This window comes from Oncorhynchus nerka, linkage group LG22 (assembly GCF_034236695.1).
Source record: "Oncorhynchus nerka isolate Pitt River linkage group LG22, Oner_Uvic_2.0, whole genome shotgun sequence".
Classification (NCBI taxonomy): Eukaryota; Metazoa; Chordata; class Actinopteri; order Salmoniformes; family Salmonidae; genus Oncorhynchus; species Oncorhynchus nerka.
In genome coordinates, this window is record NC_088417.1 from 75,897,752 (window position 1) to 75,909,852 (window position 12,101).

The 12,101-nt window shown below is 41.1% G+C and overlaps 1 protein-coding gene across 3 annotated transcripts in view; it reads left to right on the forward strand.

The window, feature by feature from the left end:
- LOC115105747 (ectodysplasin-A-like) overlaps positions 1-12,101 on the forward strand; it is a 61,840-nt gene that overhangs the window by 43,528 nt on the left and 6,211 nt on the right. For all 3 annotated transcript variants that reach the window (XM_029628083.2, XM_029628084.2, XM_029628085.2), the window contains exon 3: positions 10,331-10,366. In XM_029628083.2, coding sequence (XP_029483943.1) covers positions 10,331-10,366 — 36 coding nt within the window. The remainder of the gene's footprint in view (positions 1-10,330; positions 10,367-12,101) is intronic.

A 12,101-nucleotide genomic window follows, 5' to 3' on the forward strand; every position in this document is an offset into this window, starting at 1 on the left:
TATAACATAAAAATGGGTGACTCTTTCCTTTAATGCTGAGGATCTCCCCTGATGGTCACTGATGAGGTGTCAGTCACCAAGAACAATTAGGGAATAGGATATTAGGAGTTAGAAAGTAGTATGTTAGATTGGTGCCAGGAAAGGTTTCCACTGGTGATAAAGATCCACACAAGCACAAAGGTGCTGCATGCCATATGAAGTGTGCCAGAGCACAGAGTATTGCAAGAGAGGTGTTGGCAGAGCCCATTAATTACCGGGTCTTTGGCTGCCTCAGAAATGCCTGCCTGGTTTTGAACTACACGCATTCCCAAGATCAGCATTGAAGAGTGACTCCCCTACAAACATCCAAAGAAAAAGTATTGGAAAGGGTACAGGTACTATATAGAAGGAAAGGCCTCTCCAAAAGAGCCCCCAAAAGAATGTGACAAGAATAGGCAATATGGAGGGCAACAGCAACTGCAAATGTATATTTTCACTGGACTGAAAATACACTAGACGGTTCGTGTATGATCACACTGCTCAGGCTTAGGGCACTTCCGCCTGCCTTAGAACCAGACGATACGCTTCTGCGGTGAACAAACCATCTGTGACACCTTATCTGTTTTGATCTCTACCACCTTGGGTTTAGGAGACAATGTAGGAGGAAGGGAGGGAACCTACTCCTTCTGTACTTCCTCCCTGGGGAGATTTAACAATGTATTGAGGGTGGCGTTAATCTTCACAAGCACAAAATGATTGTGATTTTTCATCTGTCAAAGAGTACGGGGTCAGTGTTGTAACCGGTAGAAGTGGGATCGCTGTGAGACATGCCCTGACACAGACGACTGCTGCTGTTGAAAGGATGAGCTTTATGTTCACCTGTCATGAAGTTCCTCCTTCTTATCACCTACATGTGTCACTGAATTTATTCACAGAGATGTGTTCACACCGCAAAACCCATCTGTCTTTGCTTCACACTCGAATCTAATCCAGTTGAACAGAATTTTTATTCCAAGGTATTTATTCATTCTTTCTGGAGTGTAGAGTTTGTGGTTGCAGTGGAAATGGATTGTGAGAGTGAGTCATGAAAGCCTTGTCCTTGTATGCTCTGTGTGCCATAGTGTAAACTGGAACACTCAGCATGGGGACTATCAGAATGACATATGTATACATACATATGTGAGTCTTCAGAGTTTGTTAGCCCTACATATGCTTCGTACACCGGATATGCCTCTTCTCTGTCTCACTGCAAAATGGATTTGTCAGTTTTATAGGGGATATCTTTAAACACGGACAGGTACAGAGTTTCATGGATCTAAGGGGAAAGACTGCAGCCTTACTAAATCAGAGTCTTATTATGTCAAATAATTCTTTGTCTGTTTTGGTGCAGTCATAGTTCTACTGTTATATGGAAGAATGGGGGATGGCTGCCGTTTTACGGGCACTTTAACCAATTGTGCTATTTTGTGTGTTTTTTCACATTGTTTCTCATTTATTTTGTACATAATGTTGACGCTACCGTCTTTTATGACCGAAAAGAGCTTCTGGATATCAGAACAGAGATTACTCACCTCGAACTGGACAAATATTTTTTATTTAAGGAGATGGACACAAAGGATACAATGTTGCTCTCAGACAAGACCCAAATCCTTTTCATTAGCATGAAGAAAATAATGAAATACAGGGGGCGGAGATCAGGGTGCCTTGTGAGAATTTGTCAGTGAGTGTGTAACCCGCCTCTAGTATCCATTCTATTAGCCAACGTGCAATCACTGGATGAGCTCAGTTCAAGACTATCCTACCAACAAGACATTAAAAACTGTAGTATCTTATGTTTCACCGAGTCGTGGCTGAACGACGACATGGATAATATACATTTGCTTGGTTTTCCGTGCATCGGCAGGACAGAACAGCTACGTCTGGTAAAACGAGGGGTGGGGGTGTGTGTCTGTTTGTCAATAACAGCTGGTGCGCTTTATTTAACTAGGCAATTCAGTTAAGAACAAATTCTTATTTACAATGACAGCTTACCCTGGCCAAACCCAAACCTAGACGAAGCTGGGCCAATTGTGCGCCGCCCTATGGGACTCCCATTCACGGCCGGTTGTGATACAGCCTGGAATCGAACCAGGATCTGTAGTGACGCCTCTAGCATAGAGACGCAGTGACTTAGACTGCTGAACCACTCAGGGGCCCTATTAAGGTAGTCTCGAGGTATTGCTCACCTGAGGTAGAGTACCTCATGATAAGCTGTAGACCACACTATCTTCCAGAAGAGTTTTCATCTATATTTTTCGTAGCCTTCTATTTACCACAACAAACTGACTCTGGCACACTGACTGCACTCAACGAGCTGTATAAGGCCATAAGCAAACAACAAAATGTTCATCCAGAAGTGGCACTCATAGTGGCCGGGGACTTCAATGCAGGCCAACTTAAATCTGTTTTACCTCATTTCTACCAGCATGTCACATGTGCAACCAAAGGAGAAAAAATCTAGACCACCTTTAATCGACACATAAAGACACGTCCAAAGCTCTCTCTCGCCCTCTATTTTTTTTTAATTGACCATAATTCTATCCTCCTGATTCCTCCTTACAAGTAAAAACTAAAGCAGGAAGTATCAGTGACTCTCTCAATACGGAAGTGTTCAGATGACGTGGATGAAACGCTACAGGACTGTTTTGCTAGCTCAGATGAGAATATGTTCTGGGATTCATCCAATGGCATTGAGGAGCATACCACCTCAGTCACCGGCTTCATCAATAAGTGCGTCGATGACTTCGTCCCCACAGTGACCGTATGTACATATCCCAAACAGAAGCCATGGATTACAGGCAACATCCGCATCGCGCTAAAGGCTAGACACTACTCCGGCCGCTTATAAGAAATCCCGCTATGCCCTCAGACAAACCATCAAACAGGCAAAGCGTCTGTTAAGAACTAAGATTGAATCCTACTACACCGGCTTTGACGCTCATCGGATGTGGCAGGGCTTGCAAACCCAGCTGCGAGCTGCCCAGTGACGCAGGCCTACCAGACGGGTTAAATGCCTTTATGCTCGCTTTGAGGCAAGCAACACTGAATCATGCACAAGAGCACCAGCTGTTCTGGAAGACTGTGTGATCACACTCTCCGTAGCTGATGTGAGCAAGACCTTTAAAGAGGTCAACATTCACAAGGCTGCGGGGCCAGGCGGATTACCAGGACTTGTACTCAGAGCATGGGTGGACCAACTGGCAAGTGTCTGACATTTTCAACCTCTCCCTGACCGAGTCTGTAATACCTACATGTTTCAAGCAGACCACCACAGTCCCTGTGCCCAAGAAAGTGAATGTAACCTGTCTAAATGACTACCGCCCCATAACCCTCACATTGGTAGCCATGAAGTGCTTTGAAAGGCTGGTCATGGCTCAAATCAACACCATTTTCGTGGAAACCCTAGACCCACTCCAATTCGCATACTGCCCCAACAGATCCACAGATGATGCAATCTCAATTGCACTCCACACTGGCCTTTCCCACCTGGACAAAAGGAGCACCTATGTGAGAATGCTGCTCATTGACCACAGCTCAGCATTCAACACCATAGTGCCCACAAAGCTCAACATTAAGCTAAGGACCCTGGGACTAAACACCTCCCTCTGCAACTGGATTCTGGTCTTCCTGACGGGCTGCCCCCAGGTGGTAAGGGTAGGCAACAACACATCTGCCACACTGATACTCAACACGGAGGCCCTTCAGGGGTGCGTGCTTAGTCCCCTCCTTTCTCCCTTTTCACCCACAACTGTGTAATCAAGCACAACTCCAACACCATCATTAAGTTTTCTGACGACACAACGGTGGTAGGCCTGATCACCGACAATGATGAGACAGCCTATAGGGAGGTCAGAGACTGACAACAACCTCTCCCTCAACCTGAGCAAGACAAAGGAGATAATCGTGGACTACATGAAAATGAAGGCCGAACACGCCCCCATTCACACCGACTGGGCTGTAGTGGAGCGGGTTGGGAGTTTTAAGTTCCTTGGTGTCCACATCACCAACAAACTATCATGGTCCAAAAACACCAACAAAGTTGTGAAGAGGGCACGCCTTTTCCCCCTCGGGAGACTGAAAAGATTTGGCATGGATGCCCAGATCCTCATAGCATCCTGACCTGTTGCATCACCGCCTGGTATGGCAATTGCTCGGCATCCGACTATAATGCGCTACAGGGGGTAGTGCATGCAGCCCAGTACATCACTGGGGTCAAGCGTCCTGCCATCCAAGACCTATATTTTATTTATTTTATTGAAACTTCATTTAACTAGGCAAGCCAGTTAAGAACAAATTCTTATTTACAATGACGGCCTACCCCGGGCGACGCTGGGCCTATTGTGCGCAGCCCTATGAGACTTCCAATCATGGCCGGATGTGATGCAGCCTGGAGTATACTAGGCGGTGTCAGATATAGGCCCAAAAGTCATAGACTGTTGTCTCTGTTACCGCACGTCAAGCAGTACCCGGAGTACTAAGTCTAGGTCCAAAAGGCTCCTTAACAGCTTCTACTCCCAAGCCATAAGACTGCTGCACATACAATATATCATGTGCGGAGTACATATCGTACCTCACAAATCCACAAAGGTCAATTACAAAGACATATCTTTAAAAGTATTCAAGGAACTAAGGCAGTCATTTGTGTTATTGACTTGTTAATTGTTTACTCCATGTGTAACTCTGTGTTGTCTGTTCACACTGCTATGCTTTATCTTGGCCAGGTCGCAGTTGCAAATTAGAACTTGTTCTCAACTAGCCTACCTGGTTAAATAAAGGTGAAATTAAAATTAAAATCAATACTGCTTGGTAATGGGTCGCAACTGATCCGGCCTCCTACTGTGAGACTTGTTCAAATTGCAACAATGAAGCTGCTGGCTAACTTCACTCTTTTTAAATCAAATTAGCCAGAGAGACGACAGATTGGCCAATTGGCTCATCTTCTTATTACCCCCACCCATCCTCTCTCTGCTTGTGTTAGGTTCCCCTGGGCCACTCCTCTTCTCAGACAGCATAACATGACAAGGCCTTTGGCAGGACTGGGAGCACCAGCTCACTGGATTATATAATTATGTTTTTCCCCTTCAAGTGGAGCAGGAGAGAGGAGAGCAAATTTTCAGATGTGACCATTGGCTTACTCATTTTCTAGAATAACAGCTGTTTGTTTTTATAATTCAATTTGATTTAAACATTTCTTGTCCATTACTTTTAAAGACCAAGCAGCCCCGGTCTAAAGGTCTTTCCAAATTAGCTAAAAAGACAAATGATGTTATCGAACAAGCTGAGTATGGTTGAATTAGCAAATGGATATGTGAGTTTAGCTCGACATTACAAGCTTATTCAATTAAGGCTGAGCTTTAAAGCAAATAGCGACATTCTCAGGCCTCAGGAATGCATGTTAACAATTTCCCCCACCTGCTTCTTGGCAGGTCTGTCCTTTTATTTTGATTAAAAGAAAAAAAGACCATGTATTATAATCCCCTGCCATGAATCACAGTCTGCGCTCAGGGGTTAGAGCTGCACTGTGCAGGACCGATGCAGTATGAGGTTACACAAAGAAGATCCTATTCCATTTGGACAACTGGTGAGGGCTTCTTGACAGTCAGATATTTTAGGTTTGCGTTGTGCCTTTTTTATTTGATTTTTGGGGGGAATAGGCATGTTGCCATGTGGTAGTACATGTATGTACTTTCAGTTAGTACAGAAGAAACAAAGCAGAAATATTTTCTCAAAGTTCTAGCCATTACAAGATATTAAGTATCCTTGTTTTAAATCAGGCTATTTTGCAGAAGTGGGTTTGAGCAGGAATGAACACTCCCAACCCAAAGTGTTTGACACACTGAATGTTTTCACACATTGACTCCCTCTATGTTCTCCGTTTGATCGCCATAATATCTGGATTCTGTTCCCTCACTGCTAGATTTCAATTCACTAATGACAAAGTGATTGAATGACAGAGAGACTGGTATGTATCTATAATTGAATGTATTGCAATTTGTTTGTTTAACACATGCTAACAAACATCATGGCTAAGTATGCTTTCGGCAGTATGACTTGATGTCTGACATATGCCAGACTGCGCACAGTGCTATGTAGAACAGTGTTTGTCACATGTATCCAAAATAACAGAGGTTACCCCAGTGCAAATGTTTTGTATTGATTCCAAATGGTAGACCGACCGAGGGACCATCTGTAATCCTTTGACTGTTAACAGTTAACACTAAAGTGTGGGATACAACAGAGTCCTCAGCTGTTGAGCCATGACTGGATGTGTTAATGATGGAAGTATATCAGCTGGCCCTGGGAGAGGACTTAAAAGAGCCCTCTGCACTATCAAGCCAAAGGAGCTGGTACTGAAGCATTTGCCAAAATAATAATTTCTCTTTCATGTCAGATGCACTTTGCCTTCATAAATATGCAGTTTGCCTTTGCAAGCCATTTCACAGCAGATGTGTTTTTGTAGTACGTGTTGTGAAAATGTGTTTTCAATGTTGGTCCTCTTTGATGCTAATTTGTTCCATTCATTAAAGCATTGTACCACTTTTTTGTTACAATCTGTTTATAGATGGAATATGGGGGATTCTTTTCAGAAATCAATTAATCATGAGTGTACGGCTGTTAGAGCTGTGTCACACTGGTGACAGCCTTGTTCTCTCTTGTTGTTGTTCTGTTCCCCTGCCTCTCCATAAAACATTTACCAGTATTTATTAACCATATCCACAACCATTAAATTCCTGGTGCACCTTTGGAGGCTGTGCTGAGTCATGTGCCTAAGTGGGGACACCTCTTGTAAAAACAGCTGAGTAATGAGCAGTGTGTGTGTGTGTGTGTGTGTGTGTGTGTGTGTGTGTGTGTGTGTGTGTGTGTGTGTGTGTGTGTGTGTGTGTGTGTGTGTGTGTGTGTGTGTGTAATGGAACTCATCTGGGCCAGGACCTGTCCCTTTTTACCAGGGTGATGGGAGGAGGACTTGACCTTGCTAGTTGGAATGAGTGGTTAGAGCATTGGGCCAGTAACCGAAAGGTCACTGGTTTGAATACAGGAGCCGACAAGGTGAAAACTCTGTTGATGTACCCTTGAGCAAGGCATTTAACCCTAATTTGCTTAAGGGGTGTAGTGCTACTATGGCTGACCCTGTAAAAATCTATCTGGTGTATGTGACAATAATATATATATTTTTTTTGTCATCATGTTCTTATTTTCACTCAACAAGAATATGCTTGTTGCTGGGGGAAATATATGATGGAGAAATGACCACGGTTTCCCCATCAACATGTACCTCTCGTCTATTGTCAAGGCAGGCAGGGTGTGTCCAAGGCTGTGGACATGCTGGCCTTTGGTGCCAACATTTTGTGACTGACAACCTGTACATAAAACATACTTATGGCTGCAGAGTAGAAGGGCTTAAGCATTACCGTAACTATCTATCTACTGGTATCAAAGCTGTCCATGTTGACTGATACAGTACGGCCATGAGAGTAAGCAGACACACTTGGGATGGAGGGGAGAGTGTGTTTAAATGTTTGTTATATCTGTACAAATCTCTTGTCAAACTGGATTTGTTCAAGGCGCAATGTCATCATAACTATCTTAGACAAGTGTTTATTCGGTTAAGTCCGAAATGGAGACTTCAATGATTCTGTCTCACTCTCCAACCACTGCATGTTTCATCCAAACAGAGCAAAGGAGTGTTAACTCATATATTATACACACATTACAATGTGTAAATACACAGAACTCCTCAGTGAAAAGATCAATAATTTTGTTATTTTTCACATATGGACATGGATGCTTTGGTAATTATATAAAAATACAAAGTACAAATAAGTCTTATTCTTTTCTAATCTTTTGAATCTTATATCTGATTGATGATTAAGCGACATGGGGTTTGTTTTCCAAACTATCTGTATGCAGAGAGTTTGCTGAAGGCATTTTGATCTATTACAGATGCGAGATCTTAATTTGAGCCAGATTGCTACAGCAGAAAAATAATCCTGCAGCAACAGGAAATGTGAAATATTATGTGTATTATAATGAATTTACATTTTTCTTAGGGGTTGATACATTTTGTGTTAGGTCAAATCAAGTATGACATTTTAAAGTGGAAATTACAAACTTAAGAAGCCTTCCACAACAAAAGAGTGATCAAATTTGCGCCGCAAATCTTACATCTAGCTTGCAAATCTTACATCTAGGATCTTACATCTAGCTTTCAATTCTTCTTTCCGGTAAAACAGTCTGTTCCTAGACGTCTGCCAATGAAAACAAAGTGAAAAGTGTTGTTATCACTTATCCAACCGATTAGTAAGTTGTTTAATGAGTAATGCTCCCTTTGGCTGTTTTCTGGCTATGACAGATTCCAAGATTCTCTGCTAGGTTTTTAGACAGATTGATTAGTGAGTGGGTGTTGTTGTAGGTGGACAGTTTCCTTTAATATGAGGAGCACTTCTATCTTGTTGATACAATATAGTTCCTGCATGTAAAGTCTTTCACATTTTAGCACAGTTGGTCCTGTATGCACATTGACAAAACGAAGGAAGATCCAATGTTTTGGAGTCTGTTTCATGTGCTCTCAGACTCATCTTTCCATCTTCAATGTAAAGTTGTTCACCATTCAGATCCATAGTTAGCCATGCAATACATGTTTACTTTGCACATCAAAGAAACTATTTAACTCATTTGAAATGAAAGTCATCTGGAATAAATACAACATTTAATCTAGCGTTTTAAGCAAATTGTTCTTCTTACTTTTGATCTCTTATGTTTTGAGAAAAATATATATGTTGCGTGAGAAGACAACCAGAAAACATTAAGAAACAATGGTAATTAAAACAGCAAAATGATGACATTTATTGAGAAAACAACTTCTAAGCCAATTCAAACAGACATACAAAGTGCATATCACAGGTCTTACAGTGTGATTGACAGTCTTCTTACGTATTTTCACTTTGTTTGCTGTACAGATGTTGTTTATTGAGTGGAACAAGGATGTTAGGATATTGTTTTCCAATTGTATAATTGTAGCGCTTTGGATGGGTCCATTCATGCAATTCAAATCAAATAAATGACATGTGCTGTGCACTCGTTACAGGGAATTTTACTTTCAATGTCCATCCCAGACTCTGACTCGGGTCCAGTAATATCCAAGTCTTGTTGTTTTTGGAGTCCTGACATTAATTACATTGTGCTCAGCAAGTCCCATGCTTGCAGTACCTGGCAGAAAGCTGTGGTTAAGGAAGTTGTTTTCAGGAAACCCTAACACACTTTATACAAAGAAATGGGTCCAAATAGAGCACAGAGCACAGCAGTGGGCACAGCGCCACACCATCTCTCACTGATAACAAGTGTTTCAGCTCAGGGCCCTCATGGCTTTCATGGACACAGTGATTGGGATTTTTTAACATCTCTGAAATAAATATTTATGTAACTTTTGGAATGTGATATTTTCCCAGTTTTGCTTTCTTAAAAGTTGTTCTTATGACTCATGCAACACACAATGCTCTTGGCTTCTTTTCATTCCATGTCAACATTTGGGAGAGAAGCTTCTCAAGCAATGGTCAACTCAAACTCTCTTTTTGTGTTGTTTGACATAGCCAAAGCTACTGCAACATACAGCAGTATAAACAATGAAAACGACCTTCAGAGACATTTTCCTCAAATCAGTAAAATTCCTGAGTCTTTAAATGATAATTACTCCCAGACCACCTCCTGCTCTAGACTTTTCACAAAGGGTTTGGCATTTCAGATGTTTCACTCTTAATGTGTTCCAGATTTTATATCACTTATTAAAGAGAAACATTTTAAAGTGGGAATTACAAACTTTGTGCATTCACAAAATGTCCAAAATGAGAAAATCTGTTTGTCTCGAGACATTATCTTGATACATCTACAAGGGTTAGACATACTGTGTGTCCTCTCAAAACTAAGCCCTCTAATTTCATGAACTGAATATTTTAAAATCATATTTGTTGAGTTTATTGAATTCAGGTCAATAGCATGCTGATTCTTTTCATAGCATTTGGGTTCAGCTTGTGTTAGCCACAAACATCCTCAAACTAACTCCAATCATTTACTCCACATGCTTCTGCACTATTATATGACTCGTGGGTTATCTGTAATTCTGCAATCCAGACTAGGGGAAAGATGAGATGGAAAACCGTAAATACATAGCTTTGAGAACTGATCAGAAGTGGCATACATCTTGTGCCAGGGGTGGAGTGTTTTAAGCTGTAATGTCCTGCATCTGCATCCCCCTATTCTTGTTTGACTCTCTTTATCTGTATGTTCTCTCTCTTTCACATGAATGGAATCACATCAGAATCACATGGAAACAAACGAAAAGAAAGGAAAAAAGGTACAGTAACAGAAAGACATTCCTACATCTATCCTTAGAGGAAAGGTTCATCCATTTTGAATGTTGTATTGCTTTTTGTGTATCTCTGAGTGATGTTCTATCCATTCACTGTGTCATTTCATGTTTTCATGTGTATCTGAGTTATTGGCTTTCAAGCAGGCAGTATGATGTAGCACTGTGATATAGTCGCTCTCAATACACTGGAAGTTAAAACCTGTTTGGGCTAGGGGGCAACATTTTCACTTTTGGATGAAAAGCGTGCCCAGAGTAAACTGCCTCCTACTCAGTCCCAGATGCTAATATATGCATATTATTAGTAGTATTGGATAGAAAGCACTGACATTTCTAAAACTGTTTGAATGATGTATGTGAGTATAACAGAACTCATATGGCAGGCAGAAACCTGAGAAACAATCCAAACAGGAAGTGGGAAATCTGAGGTTGTATTTTTTTTAAAGTTTTTTTTTTTTTTTTTTTTTTAAGATACAGTGGGATATTGGTAATCTTGCACTTCCGAAGGCTTCCACTAGATGTTAACAGTCTTTAGAACGTTGTTTGATGCTTCTACTATGAAGGGGGGCTGAATGAGAGGGGAATGAGTCAAAGGTCTGGCAGAGAGCCACGGGCTCGTGACGCGCGGTCATGAGAAAGTTACCTCTCGATCCATTGCTTTTCTACAGACAATGGAATTCTCCGGTTGGGACATTATTGAACATTTATGATAAAAAACATCCTAAAGATTGATTCTATACATCGTTTGACATGTTTCTACGACCAGTAATATAACTTTTTGGAATTTTCGTCCAACATTTCCTCTGGAATTGCCCGCTCCTCGTGAGTTTCAATTTGTTTCCTAAACGCTCGAACAAAAGGAGGTGTTTGGACATAAATTATGAACTTTATCGAACAAATCAAACATTCATTGTGGAACTGGGATTCCTGGGAGTGCATTCTGATGAAGATCATCAAAGGTAAGTGAATATATATAATGCTATTTCTGACTAATGTTGACTCCAACATGGTGGATATCTGTTTGGCTTGAGTGCCGTACTCAGATTATGCTTTTTCTGTAAAAGTTTTTTTTTAAATCTGACACAGTGGTTGCATTAAGGAGAAGTTTATCTAAAGTTCCATGTATAATAGTTGTATCTATTATCAATGGTTATTATGAGTATTTCTGTGAATTGATGTGGCTCTCTGCAAAATCACTACATGTTTTGGAACTACTGAACACAACACGCCAATGTAAAATGAGATTTTTGGATATAAATATTAACTTTATTGAACAAAACATACATGTATTGTGTAACATGAAGTCCTATGAGTGTCATCTGATGAAGATCATCAAAGGTTAGTGATTAATTTGATCTATATTTCTGCTAACTCTCTTTGGCTGGAAAAATCTAACTCTCTTTGGCTGGAAAAATCGCTGTGTTTTTCTGTGACTTGGTGGTGACCTAACATAATCGTTTGTGGAGCTTTCGCTGTAAAGCCTTTTTCAAATCAGACACTGTGGCTGGATTAACGAGAATTGTATCTTTAAAATTGTGCCTAATACTTGTATGTTTGAGAAATTTGATTTATGAGATTTCTGTTGATTGAATTTGGCGCCCTGCAATTTCATTGGCTGTTGGCGAGGGTTGTTCCGCTAGCGGAACCCCGTTCCCAGACAGGTTAATAGGAATCCGACTTTTAGATCGCGAAAATGTTTATCATAAATGTCAGATTTCAATAC